Here is a 14,412-nt window from a genome sequence, read left to right as displayed (position 1 = left end):
AAGGCTGTGAGCTAAGCGTTAGTGAGGGACTTACACTTCTATGTTTGTAGGAACGGTTCTTTTCAAACTAGTCCTACTTGCTTTAAGCACTAGGAGAGAGAGTCAGGCCCTTCCTGCTGGGACAGGGTAGTAGCACGGAGCTGATCTGGAACTGGAATATCTGTTCCAAGGGAAAGTCCAATATTAAAAAAAAAAATCCAAATCATAATAAAAAGCTGAAATTTCACAAAGTTCCTGCAAAATGAACGGTTCAATTAAAAAAAAAATCTATATTTTTTCATACTTTATTTTGAATTATTTATTTTATATTATACTATGATTTATAAAATACATTTAGAAACAGGCAGTTTGAAATGGAAAAATCAAAGTGTTCCATTCAAATAAGGTTAACTCTGATTAACATGCTCTGATTCAGTTTTTTTCCCCAAAACAAAAAAGGTTGTTGAAAACATATTCCTACTGAATATTTCAAATGTGACAAATTGGCATTGTCCAATGGAAAAAGCAATGCCAAAAAACATTTCAGCCAGCTCTAGTGGTGCATGGAGAAAGTGATCAGCAGGATGGGGAGTGGAGGGGATCTCAATGCTGCTTGATCAGGAGATGCTGCTGCATAGCTATGGTGTTGGTCCTCCCTAGTTACAGAATAAGGTCTCAAAGGAGTTTGCTGCACTAACTGCCTCATAGAATCAGAGAAGATTAGGGTTGGAAGGGACCTCAGGAGAGTCAGCTAGTCCCACCCCCTGCTCAAGGCAGGACCAACACCAACTACATCATCCCAGCCAGGGCTTTGTCAAGCCGGGCCTTAAAAACCTCTAAGGATGGAGATTCCACCACCTCCCGAGGTAACCCATTCCAGTGCTTCACCACCCTCCTAGTGAAATAGTGTTTCCTAATATCCAACCTAGACCTCCCGCACTGCAACTTGAGACCACGGCTCCTTGTTCTGTCATCTGTCACCACTGAGAACTGCCGAGCTCCATCCCCTTTGGAACCCCCCTTCAGGTAGTTGAAGGCTGCTATCAAATCCCCCCTCACTCTTCTCTCCTGCTGACTAAATAACCCCAGTTCCCTAATATTGGCATGGGGAGGATCACGGTTAAGTACGCGGTGTGAGGTGTGAGTCATCCCTGAAGGAGAGCCTGATTAAGCCACATGCAGTGATGAGTCATTCTATGCTAGGCCCCAGCCAATCTACAAACCAGGAGCTGGTTTACCTCTCAGAGCAGGTATAGAAGCCTCACAGGAGAAGCAGCACCTCAGTCTGCCCAACAGAATTTTGTGGCTTGAAGTCTCCCCTGCCTGATTGTGATGATAAACTCCACAGGCCTTAGCCTGCTGTGACTCCAGCCTTGTTCCCAGCCCTGCTCCTGCTTTGTTCCAGACTTGCTCTTGACTCCAGCTCAGACCTCTGGCTCCGGTTCTTGGCTCAGCTGCCACTGCACTGACCACTAGACCTGACTACCACTGTTCCAGCCACTAGGCATGGCCTTCTACATCTTGGTTTCTAACAGTTTGAACAGCCTGACCTGTCAGGCCAGTGGCCAAAATGGATTGCTTATGCCTGCAGGTGTTCCCAACAGTCAAAATTAAATCTCCAGACACGCCCTCCAGAACCAAGTGGCCAGCTACAATGGGAAAATGCCTTTCTGCACTCACAGATCCCAGTGGTGCCAGGTCCCTCCACACCATTAGTTGTGACAGCCTATGGTCTAGGTTCTAAGATCCTTCTACCAAAGAGATTTGGTGGGAACCATTAGAAGTTTTGGGGGTTTCTCAATCAATGTCACTGCTGTTCCTGTTGCGCTCAGATATGTACCCCTAACAGTCCCAGCAGGCTCCTCCCCATTTGGCCTTGCATCCCCCTCCCCCTGCATCAGCCCATCTGACAGCAGTAGTGCTGAAAATAATCCTAGTCTAGATTGTGCCCCCCTCTGCAGACATACGCATGCAAGGGCCAAGAAATGGCCACAGCTTGCATATGTGGGATTGGGGACTTCCCCCCTAACCCCAGCCTACAGAAGAAAGCAGGATACCTAGTCCACAAACTCCTTAGATCTCAGAGCTCCATCAGGGCACAGGGCCATCTGCATAGAACTCCTCTGGCTCTATGCCACCTCTCTGCCAGCACAGGTTCATCGGAGCTGCTCTGCCAGGGATTCCCTCATGGAGCAGAGCCCCTGACGGTAACTTTCCATTGGAACCATAATACCATCTCTGGCTGTCCCAGCAAGTGTCAGAGAAAGATATGCTTCCTTCCCATTGCCTATCCCATTTCCACTCAAATTCCCCCACGCCTCCAGGAATCATGCTCAGGAAGGTGCAGGGAACCCTGCTACCAAAGCAACTGATCCTTTCCCACCCCACACACATTGGAAGGAGCTCCCCTCTGAGCACTGATCCCAAGGATATGTCCTGACTCCCTATTTCTTGTGAGAAATAAATGAGCGGGCTCCTGATAGAGTGCTCAGCTAGAGCACCCAGCCAATCAGCACCTATTGGACAATGACAAACTCCAAGCTCAGTTTAAACTAAAGTAAAAATAGTGCAGAAGGTCACGGAGTCAGACTGGGGATGGATTTCGGTAGAGGACAGGAGAATGTTTTGCTCAGGTTTCAACAGAAGTAAGCAGACCTCATGCTTCAGGGCCCCAGGTCATCAGTCAGGAAGGAATCCCCTGCCCACACAACAGTGCATAGCTATTGAGGTGCATTATGGGCAGATTTCACCTTAGTCTGAATCAGGTGTTGGCTACCCCTAGGATGTGAAGAGAGCATAATTGAAGGCACTATGCTTGTATCTACCTAGATGTGAGTGGGAGCAGTTTCCACCCTGTACGAACACACACACACACACACACCAATCCCACTTGCATATGTTCATAATCCTGCTTACATGAGTTGGAAGCTCTTGAGCCTCGTGACCAGCAGCTCATACTCAATATCAAACAGCGCCATGGAAGCCACGTCTACAAATATGATCTGCTCAGAGGGTCCCATCTCAGGCGTGGGTTCAGAAGGGCAGAGTGTACGGCTCACTTCCTGGTAGTTGTAGGTCCTCTGGTAACTACAGCAGCCAAAAGGGAAAAAAGCCAACAGCCACCAAATAAAATGGAACAGAAAATCACCCTCCTTCTATTCTAGCAGATTTCAGAGTAGCAGCCGTGTTAGTCTGTATCTGCAAAAAGAAAAGGAGTACTTGTGGCACCTTAGAGACTAACCAATTTATTTGAGCATAAGCTTTCGTGAATGCATCCGATGAAGTGAGCTGTAGCTCACGAAAGCTTATGCTCAAATAAATTGGTTAGTCTCTAAGGTGCCACAAGTCCTCCTTTTCTTTTTATTCTAGCAGAGTTATTTAGACAGACCCTGGATGACCAGCAGTGGCTTCAGAACCTCAGGCTTTGCAAGGCCACTTCCCTGGAACTCCACTGAGTTTTCCCTGACGCTGCAGTGCCTTAGAGCCTGCCTCAGTAAGGAGAATTGAATGGGGATTAGCATTTGGAAGCTTAACCCCAGATTGCTACCAGTCAGTTGGAAACTAGTTTGGTGGTGGAGGCGCACCTGCCTACCCATTGTGTGCTGCAGCATCATGTGGTTGAGGTGTGCTGGAGATCTCTGGTTAGGAACAATTACAGTCCCTGAGTTGTGCAAATGCTAGTGATGGGATGCACGTACCAGTTATAGGCCCCTCCTCTCACAGTTTATCAACTGGATGCTCTGCAGGACTTGGTGGATCACAGAGGCAGGTTCACCAACCACTGCAGAAATGTTCCCTCCTGCAACTGTAGTGACTTATTCTGGGTGTCCCAGCCTACCATCTGCTCCCCTGGCTCATGAAGCCAGATACAGGAAAATCTTGACAAGAGCCAAGAACTATTTAACTACACCCCTCCAACTAGCTGTAAAACAGGTGTGGTGTGTGAATCTCACAGATTGAAATGCCTGAGGACATAGCTTGATGCTTTTGAGAAGCGTCTCCCCTGTATTTCTCAGCATGTCCTATTTTGCACAGCATTCGAGGGATGAGGGGGAGAAGAGTGTGTGCTGGTGAATAAGAAGAGGAAGTGTAGAGGCTGTCTGCCAACTGTGAGTAGCCCACAGCATGGCCAGTTGGCAGTGCTGCCAACCGGAGAGCCAGGGGCCAGGATGCTCTGCACATACACTTTGGAAACCGGGCATTGCTAAATTGAATCAGTCTATTCAATTTACCTTGCTAATGGGAAATGTCAATCATTTTGACCAAGAGAAATTCACAAGTTGGATGCCAGCAATTGTGAGACCATGGGAAACTTAAACAAGCCACCGCACCAAGTATTCCCAGATTTACAGTAAAATGGTGAGATTTAGCAACTGGGAAAGGAGGGACGACACGCCTGTTACAAACTGCAAAGAGAATCTCTGTCACTTACAGGCCTCGAAAAATCAGAGGGACTTGCCATGACAGGACCCCCTTCTGCTGGCGAACTACAAACAGGATGGGATACTGCAGGTCCTCAGAGTCACTCTTCACATACACCCGCACTGCATCCACCTGTGGGGAGACAGTTGGAAAGGCAAGTGTTAGTGGAAACTACACAACATGGTGGTGGTGGGGAAGCACACTTAAGAACACTTTCACAGCAGATTTGACAAACACAAAGAAGGTACCAATGTGAGATTTCTAAAAATAGCTACAGCACTCGACCCAGGGTTGAAGAATCTGAAGTGCCGTCAGATGTGGAAGTGGGCCGGTACGGGTAGATACGGCGTACCGAAGAAGTGGGTGCCGGTACCGGCTCGTAGGCAGCCAACGTTAAAGTGCTACCACAGCGGCACTTTAAAGTCACTGCCCCTTTTGCTCCCCATCGGCAGCCCTGCCGCCGCCAATGGGGGGCAAAAGGTGCAGCTGCTCCAGGGCCCAGCGATTTAAAAGGGCCCAGGGCTCCCAGCCACCACGGCAGCGGCTGGAGCCCAGGGCCCTTTAAATCGCCACCGGAGCCCCGGGTGGTGTGGGCCGGGCACCGCGGAAGGGCTGGCTGGGGGAGGCTGACCCCCCAGCCCCGCCCCTTCTGCCCGAGATCCTGCTCCTTCCAGGGGCCCGGAGCCAGCCCCTGTACCGGTAAGTCTTTTATGTTACTTTCACCCCTGAATGCTGTCCAAAATCTGAGAGGGACGGGGCATGGAGCATGCTTTCAGAAGTCTTAAAAGAGCAACACTCAGATGCGAAAACTACAGAACTCGAACCACCAAAAAAGAAAATCAACCTTCTGCTGGTGGCATCTGACTCAGATGACAAAAAATGAACATGCGTTGATGTGCTCTGCTTTGGCTCGTTATCAAGCAGAACCCATTGTCAGCCTTGGATGCATGTCTTCTGGAATGGTGGTTGAAGCATGAAGGGACATATGAATCTTTAGCGCATCTGGCACGTAAATATCTTGCAACGGCGGCTACCACAGTGCCATGTGAACACCTGTTCTCACTTTCGGATGACATTGTAAACAAGAAGTGGGCAGCGTTATCTCCTGCAAATTGTAACCAAACTTGTTTGTCTGAGTGATTGGCTGAAGTAGTACTGAGTGGACTTGCAGGCTCTAAAGTTTTACATTGTTTTATTTTTGAATGCAGTAATTTTTGTACATAATTCTACATTTGTAAGTTCAACTTTCATGATAAAGAGATTGCACTACAGTACTTGTATTAGGTGAATTGAAAAATACTATTTCTTTTATTTTTTTACAGTACAAATATTTGTAATAAAAAATAAATATAAAGTGAGCACTGTACACTTGGTATTCTGTGTTGTAATTGAAATCAATATATTTGAAAATGTAGAAAACATCCAAAATATTTAAATAAATGGTATTCTATTATTGTTTAACAGCACGATTAATCGTGCAATTAATTTTTTTAATTGCTTGACAGCCCTAATATGAATTACACCCAGGTAATTAGCAAACTATCTGAAAATTGTTTGCAGATTGTAGTTTTCCAATAAATTGATTTGTTTTGTTTTATAGAAGGTTATGCTGAATTACCTAATATTGGTACTAAAATTAGTAGCAGAAAGTTTTTAATGAAACCAGTAAAAAATGAATTGTATATTATAAATTTTGAGATTTATATATCATACAACAACAAATATTCTTTATTATATATATATGCCAAAAAACTGTTATTTTACCAGGATATTTCTGTGAAAGTTAGTGCTATTTTGTCTATGTTCTCACAGGAAAAGAAGAGAGGATATATAATTTTTTTTTACATCATGAGTAAGGAAAATTATCCATCTTTTCATAAATGAAAAAATGTTTGATTAATTTTGTTAGGGAAATACAAAAAGTTTATCCAGACTATATATAAAGTATATTTACAAATGTTTATTCCAATTTAATTTTTGCTACGAAACAATGAATTGTTGGGATTTTTCTTTTGCCATACTATAAAAATACAATGTCTTATGCATAGGATATGTGATTTATAAGTCTGTAAGATTTTTTACATAGCATACTAGCTAGAATAAAATATTATCTTACGTGCTCCAAACCCGCCGAGCAGAAAATCCCGGCCATTTTTCTAAGCAGACATCTCTCTTTGCATTCAATTCTCTGTCCTCTGTCTCCCCCAGGCCCACTCATTAATCTTGAGTAAACACCTCGGACACACAGAGTGACAACAAGCTATATGCGCGAAGAGAAAGAAATAATTTACCAGAAAAAGAAAGACTGGTAATCTCTAGACAGGCATTGAGAAAGTGAGAAAAACTAGCCTATATTCAAGCAAATATATTGAATATTATAGGCTTTAATAGCCTATAAACCATATATGCACATAGTTTGAAATAACTTGCTCAGCAAGTACTCAGAATATTTTGATATATATGCATATCTTCCTTCATTTCTTTCAAACCCCTCTATTTATCCTTTCGTCAGCACTCTCCGATATTTACTGTGAAGGTTCTTGAAACTGACGGAGGGAAGCCAACACAGATTTATCCTCCTCAAGATCCACTCGACCCAAGTCCATAAGACGATCACCTGCAAAGTCAATCATGTGAAGCATGGATGGTGCATGAAGCAGAAAGCGCCGTATGTCCAGATCAAAAGAAGAAAGAACACACTAACGTACGAGTCTGAGCTTGGCAGGATTGCTGCACGACACTGGCATCTCCGACCTCACATTTTCCCCCAATTTTATCAGCGGTGAGATTATTTATTTATTTAAATAAGTTATGAAGGCACGGTCAGAATTTTACCAGTAGCTGGCCACCAAAATGCTGCCTTAGGAGACTGATAGCAGACTTACTCATAGAAATACTAATTTTACAAGTGCAATTATCGTTTATCTCAGCCCTGGTCTCCTGCCTGTCAATAATGAACAATTAGTGAAGGGTTAGGGCAGGATAAGGGTATTGGTGTAGCCAGATGTGTATATTTTTGTCATATTTGAATGAAAATATCTATATACAGAAAGAGAGAGAGAGAGAGAGAGAATCTTCTTTTTCCCATATCTCCTTTATTTATCAACCGATTTTGATAAAACTTGAAATGAAGTCAGTTTTTTCTTTTTTAGAGGCCCCTCATATTGCGAGGCCCTAAACTGTAGCTTAGTTAGTTTATACCTTAATCCAGTAGTGCATCCAGCTATGTGCCAGGCCAACTCAGCTGAGCCTCTCACGGGACTCTGGGGAGGTCAGTTTTCAGATAGCGAAGCCAAGCACAAAGGTTTGGTCTAAATGTAACAAGATGCAGTGTGGGTAAGGGTTGATTCTACTATATGGAGTTACTGGAATTCTATTGCTGGCTCTACCACTGATGACCTTGTGAAACCTCTGTTGTCCTTATTTGCCCCATAGGTATAAGGGGTGATTGATACTTGCTTCTCCTCGGTCAAAGGGTATTTTTTTCAAAAGAAAGTGTCAGCGTAGCCTACAGCTTGAATGAGTGGTGTGTGTTCCCCGTCATGGCTGGACAATGTAGGAGGACGAGCGACTACTGTTGCTGACAAGTAAAAGAAATGACTACTTTAGCTCCAGGGGCTGAGGTGAGTGCTGTAGTATGGAAGGCACTGGATTCAAACCTTGCTTCAAGAAGCAAGCAAGCAGCATTTTGCCTGGCCCCACTGTATTCTGGCTCATGTTTGCTGGGAACCCAGTGCAAAGTTCTTTCGAGAAGCTGCATGGAATGCTGACACAAGTTAGTGGCTTCCTTTTGCAAGTCATCAGGAATGTTAGGCAATAGTGATCGAAGCTTTTGAAATAATAATTAAATATGTACCAAGCACGGCCTGTTCCAACATGGCTAAATCCTAAGGGATTTTCACCTGGACCACAACAGGCCCCTCAGCCACACTTCATCTTTCTATCCCTAAGAGCTAGACCTGTAAAAAGTGCCACCCCGCCCCATAATGGCAATAGCGTGCCCAATAGCAGGGCACTGAAGGACATGGAGACTGAGATAATGGCCTGCACTGTAGCAAAAGTCTTTATAGATCATGCCCAAAACAAAGGTTTACAACTGCATGTAAATGGTGGTGTGCAAGTTAAAGCGCAATTATACTTGAGAAGACTGTTGGCGCATCTATTCTTGCTTAATGACTCAAAGCTCATGTGGGTTCAGTTTACATCAACACACTTTCTCACAGCCTGCGATCTAGAAGTCAAGCTAGGCACCTTCCGCCATATCCCTCATCACTGGTAATAAAGATTCTACAGGACTGTCAACCCCTCAGCCTTCAAAATCATAAGTCAAACCTCAAAAAGTCATGAGATTTTAAATAATGATAAATGCTGGACCCTTTTTCTTTGCTTTCTGCTTTCAGAGCCTTTGAGGGACTTTCCAGTCACATTTTCAAGCTGGTATCTGCGGCTATGAAGGCTAGAAACAAACCTTCATTTTTTTAAAAATTAAAGCATGTAACTATGCTTTATCTATCCCATATTACCTCAACTCTAGGACTTTAGGCTTTAAAGAAAAAACACCAAATAATGAGACACTGGCAATGAAATGGTGACAGATGGCAACACTGCCAGAGCCATAAGCTGAGAGTTTGATATATGAGGCAGAGTAGACTTGAGCTCCTTCCCTTGTAGTTGAATTGACTCTGCAAGGCTACACCATGGATATTGATCAACCCCTGTGTAAGAAGCTGCCTTTTGTTTGTGTGGGTTTGCTATACATTTATAGCAGCAGGTGAGGCAGGGACAGCAGGTGAGGCAGGGAGTAAGGAAGACAGCATGAGTACAATCAAGGAACGTTGAAACTAAGAAGTAGGATATGCAGTTGTCATTCAGGGTTTGAATCTCATTGTTGCTGCTATAGCAACACATATGGCCAGGCCACTCCTTATTTATAGAGCAAACATGCTGCCAGTCTCTTTCAACAGGAAGTTACCACCAAGATCCTACACCAAAGCAAAAAAGGGAAAGCTGCTTCATCTGGCTGCTGGGTCCTGATCTACAGCAAATTGGTTATCCCAGGTGACCCAGAAAACAGTGCTGTTCAGAATCCATTTTCCTCCCCCCAGTGGCCCATCTCCAGCATGCAAATTCAATTAACTCTGAGCAGCAAGGTAACAAGTCATAAAAGAAGGGAAACTGCAGTCTGCTGTGAGCGTGGGGCCCTGGCAGCCTGCAGGAGACAAGCTGCTCTAGAGAGGCTAGGTATTCCCACGCCAGATGCCAGTTTCCTCATGTTGCCATGGCAACAAGAACTATTTTATTATGTTACAGACAAGACAGGGGAGTGACAGAAACTCATCCATTTAAGTCTTCTACCTTAACGATGATACAAAGGGGTCAAGAAGCTTTAGAAAAACCCTCTTTTGGGGCATTTTTACGTATTGCATGTGTGTGTGCGTGTACACACACACATACACTTTGTTTGAGGGGGCATACATCAGGGTTGGCGCATGACCCAGTACACCCAAGGATACAGACTGGGACTGCTTTGGAAACCCACCATAGCAGCTTCTGCAGAATGTATGTTGTCATTAAAAATAAAAGGAATCCAGTTTGTAGCACTGCTGGCAACAAAAAATTCCCAATGCAACTCCAAAGGCTGCCTGCCCAAATCCACAGGGAGAGAGAGACACACACAGGGCAATGATAACTAATTTGCCACTGATCTTAATGGAGAAAATGTGTATCTTCTCTGAGAGCATGGGTGGGGTTTGTGATTGTGTAGACGGAGCTTGACTCATTGCCACTCCCCTCTAGTCAGGCATCCCAAACATACCAGTCCTCCCCATCCAATGCTGGGTCATACGTATCCAAGATAGGCCGAGATCTAGGTAGTTATGTCATGTCAGAAATCAGCAACCATGCATGCATGTAACGTGCAAACCAAGTCAAGTACAGAAATAATCAGCCTTCTACCCTATTGCTACTCCTAAGTGGCTCTACCACATTTTTCCCCATTGCTATCTATCTCAGCTGAGAGGCTAAAAGATAGAAGGGATAGTGTTGCTGAGCTCTCTTTATATGCATGGATGTGGTCCCTACCGGTCATGCACATTGGCGAGGAAGCGTGTGTATTTGCATAGGAAAGCTTGCTGTTACTCCTGCCTGTGCAACTGAATAGAGACACTCAAATGAATAAAATAAGAATGGAATAGAATTAATCTCATAGTATCTTTTGTCATTTGACAAATCACTGTACCCTTACCGGCTCCACACCTGTACCCGACATAGAATGAATTCTATAAACGTTCTCAGCTCAGCCAAAGGGCACTGCAAAATGGGGCTGAGGAAAGAGAAGTAAGCCTAGAACAGGGTGAGGAAGAGAAAAGAGAGGGTGATTATACACAGAAAATTTACATCTGACATTTCCTGTACGTGCTGCACCTAAACAAAAGGCTGGAAGATTTTTGAAATCCTAGTCTCAAATTCTCTCCAGTTCTCTCTCTAGATCCATCTGTGACAGGTTTCCCCCAGTGTGCCACTTGGAACTGGGGTACCACTGAGCCCCCTGACCCACCAGCCTGGGCTCCCTCTCACACTGTACTGCTGTGACAAGCTACAAAGCCCTCCAACCTGCACTTTAACCAGCCATCATACAGGTAGGGCCACACCCACCTGCAGTTACATGCAGGCTTTCTGACCAGCCCCTGCATAGGATGGATACAGCCAAGGCAACTCCCAGCTCCCCATACATGCATCCCCTCTGAAGTATAAACCCAAAATTATACTGTCGTGTACTGCACAGGGAACTGTATGGCATAAACCCATAAAGTTCACCCCCCTCTTCCATGTGGAGAGGAATATGCAACAGCCTTTGCCCCTGAGCTATGATTCCCATACACATCACTCCAACTTACTGGTTTAGGTAAAGCAAAAACAACTTTATTAACTACAAAAGATAGATTTTAAGTGATAGCAAACAGATCAAAGCAGATTACCTAGCAAATAAACAAACAAACAAAAAAACCCACAAACTAAGCATAATATACTAAATAGATTGGATATGCATTAGCAGATTCTCACCCTAAGAGAGGATACAAGCTGGCTGCAGATTCTTAAGGGGCAAGCTACACTTGCTTTACAGCTTGGAATCCCCAGGTGTTTCATTCACAGACTAGAAATGCTGTTAGCTTGGGTCTAGCACTTCCCCCAGTTCAATCTTTGTTCCTCAGGTGTTTCCAGGAGTCTTCTTGTATGGGGAGTGAAGAACCACGGATGATGTCACTCCCTGCCTTATACAGCTTTTGCATATGGCAGGAACACTTTGTTTCAAAGCTTTGGTTCCCAGACACCGCTGTGGAAAAATACTAACATTCCAAGATGGAGTCTAGAGATATGTGGTCTGATCACAGATCCTTGTCGAGTCATAGCAGCCATCACTCACAGGCTGTCTGTAGTATTCTCAGGAAGGCTCCCCATGTGGGAGATAATCTTCTCTTAAGGCCTATTGTTTTTCCCTAATGGCCCATTGCCCTGAATAGGTCCTTCCCCACCCACTATCTAGTTTGAAAGTATCTTGTCTAGTGGGTGTTCCCCCAGTATAACTACATTTGAAATACAGATGCAGAGTCAATATTCATAACTTCAGATGCAAAAATGATACATGCATATGAATAGGATTATCCTATTCAGCAAGTCATAACTTTGCCAATGACACCTCACATGACTGATCTTGCATAAAATGCATCATAATTATGCTATAACCATATCAGAATATCACTATGGAAAATATGGGGTGCAGTGTCACACCATCTACACTAGAGAACCAAACCATTGCAAGGTTAAATATTCAAGCTAAGTGATTCCAGCACCCTTTGTTCCGCAAATGAGGTGTTACCTATCAGCTCTGTGCTCCTGGGGAACCAAGGCACAGTACCCAGCCTGTCTGACTCATGAAAGACCTTCCCCCCACCCCCAAGCCCCTGCTTGAGCCAAAGCCAATCAGAAGGAGGACTTACAGAAATCAATGAAAAGGCGGAGGGAGACACACCTAAACCCCTGGGACAAGGGTGACAGGATTAAGGAAACTCCCCTAGCCTCATCTGCATCAAAGGTGGGACAGGGAGGCCTCTCTATTAGCACACAGAATGGAGAACAGAGATTCCAAGGCAAGAACCGCACTGAACTCTGGGACCAGAAAAGCAGGGAAGCACTGCATGATGGGGAATCTCTGCTCCAGATGTTAATGAACCCACACCTGCACACACCCAGATCAGTAGTTATCAGACCAACTCTAGTAATAAATTCTTTATTGGTATCCAAAATACTGAAGCTACCTAATTGCACTGTGAGTTCCCTTGAAGGAACACTGCCCATAGCCAGGAATAATCAGTTCCTATTGTCTAGCCTGAACAAAACTTTGGTATACTCCCTTGAGTCATCAGTTTACCCACAAACAAATCTAGTGTTTTCCCTTGAAGCGTTGTTCTTTCCCTACATACTCAAGTAAGTGCTCTGATGCCTGGATCTAAAATCTGCACCAATTCTATTGGGACTTCATCTTCTCCTGACTAATCATGCTGGGGGCTGTGCCTGTCTCCAGCACTCCAAACCCTGAGCTACCACCAACACCTGGGAACCCTGATCCGTTCAAGCTTCACAGAGTGGTGAGAACCCAGCTCTTTCTGTAGGTGTAGCCTTCTGACCCTGACTTATGTGATCAGTTATAGTTTTCTAAACCTGACTTTAATAATCAAATTTAAGTTAAATTTAATATTATAACTGTTTTGTTTGTTTGGCTCTCCTTGTATGGTTATTACTTGGCAATAAATAACTTTCATGGTTACGCTCGTTGCTTCTCAATCTCTCTCTCTCTCTCTCTCTCTCCCTCCCCCCCATCATGGGTGTTTTTGGCTTCCCCATTCGCTGTGCAGCTAAAGCTAAAGATCCCTGCAGCACCCAAAAATCCTGTAGGGTTTGCTCATCAAGTGCGTTACTACCAGAAGAATTGTAATGTGAAAGTGGGGATAGGGATGTGCTGAACCTGGGGCATATGAGGGTGGCAGCTTGGAAGTGCTGCTTGACCCAGACTGCTGAGTCCAGGGACATATAAGGGGTCAGCTTGGGAGTGCTGATTAATAGAGCGCATCTGGGAGGGTGTGTGAGAGAGTATGTGTGTGACAGATTCTGGGGCTGGAAGAACCCAGCCCTGGGGAACTTAGGTCCTGCAGGCTAGCTCCATTGGGAGGGAACTTGCTGAAGGGAGAAGTAGAGCTCCGTATGAGAACACAAGTGACACAAGCAGTACATTGATAGAATTACAGAACCCCCTCCTCAGAAGAGTAACCCTAATAAATGAGCGTACCCCAAAGTAACAGGCAAATCTGATAACAGAGGGCACACGTGAACCATTAACCAGCACAATTAATGGAAACTGACGAAGGCTGGACACACATACAGCACCTTCTCCAGCCTTTGGTGTGTCAGTCCAGGCACAGCTCCCGGGAACAGGTGCACTGGATGTGCATATTACTGGCCAATCCACTCTTAGAATCATAGAATCATAGAATATCAGGGTTGGAAGGGACCCCAGAAGGTCATCTAGTCCAACCCCCTGCTCGAAGCAGGACCAATTCCCAGTTAAATCATCCCAGCCAGGGCTTTGTCAAGCCTGACCTTAAAAACCTCTAAGGAAGGAGATTCTACCACCTCCTTGCACTAGTATAACCTATGATAGGGAAACGCTATTTATCAAGGAATAACAAACGCCTTCCTACAATTAGTTTCCATGTGATTTCTGGATTCGAGGACAAATTCATTTTGGTTAATCCGAATTCAGATAATTTGTGTACATATACATTATACATGTATAAAAGCCTAGATAGTTGCATCCTACAGATTAAATACTGTATTTCTCTTTAAAAAAATAAATAAATAAATAATCAAGAATTGCATAATTCAACTCTCCAAAGATGGACATTGCCAAAAGTTGCCTGTGGCTATAACGCAACCTCCTTATGTGCACGCATTACC

At 44.5% G+C, this 14,412-nt stretch overlaps 1 protein-coding gene across 5 annotated transcripts in view; it reads right to left on the bottom strand.

The window, feature by feature from the left end:
- SIDT1 (SID1 transmembrane family member 1) overlaps positions 1-14,412 on the bottom strand; it is an 83,864-nt gene that overhangs the window by 50,167 nt on the left and 19,285 nt on the right. For all 5 annotated transcript variants that reach the window (XM_037910012.2, XM_037909979.2, XM_037909988.2 and 2 more), the window contains exons 2-3: positions 4,412-4,533; positions 2,896-3,066 (exon numbers count right to left, since the gene is read on the bottom strand). In XM_037910012.2, the coding sequence (XP_037765940.1) occupies positions 2,896-3,066; positions 4,412-4,533 (293 nt within the window). The remainder of the gene's footprint in view (positions 1-2,895; positions 3,067-4,411; positions 4,534-14,412) is intronic.

This window comes from Chelonia mydas, chromosome 1 (assembly GCF_015237465.2).
Source record: "Chelonia mydas isolate rCheMyd1 chromosome 1, rCheMyd1.pri.v2, whole genome shotgun sequence".
Lineage (NCBI taxonomy): Eukaryota > Metazoa > Chordata > Testudines > Cheloniidae > Chelonia > Chelonia mydas.
The sequence above is the reverse complement of the archived record's forward strand: the minus strand, read 5'-3'. Positions and strand labels throughout refer to the sequence as shown.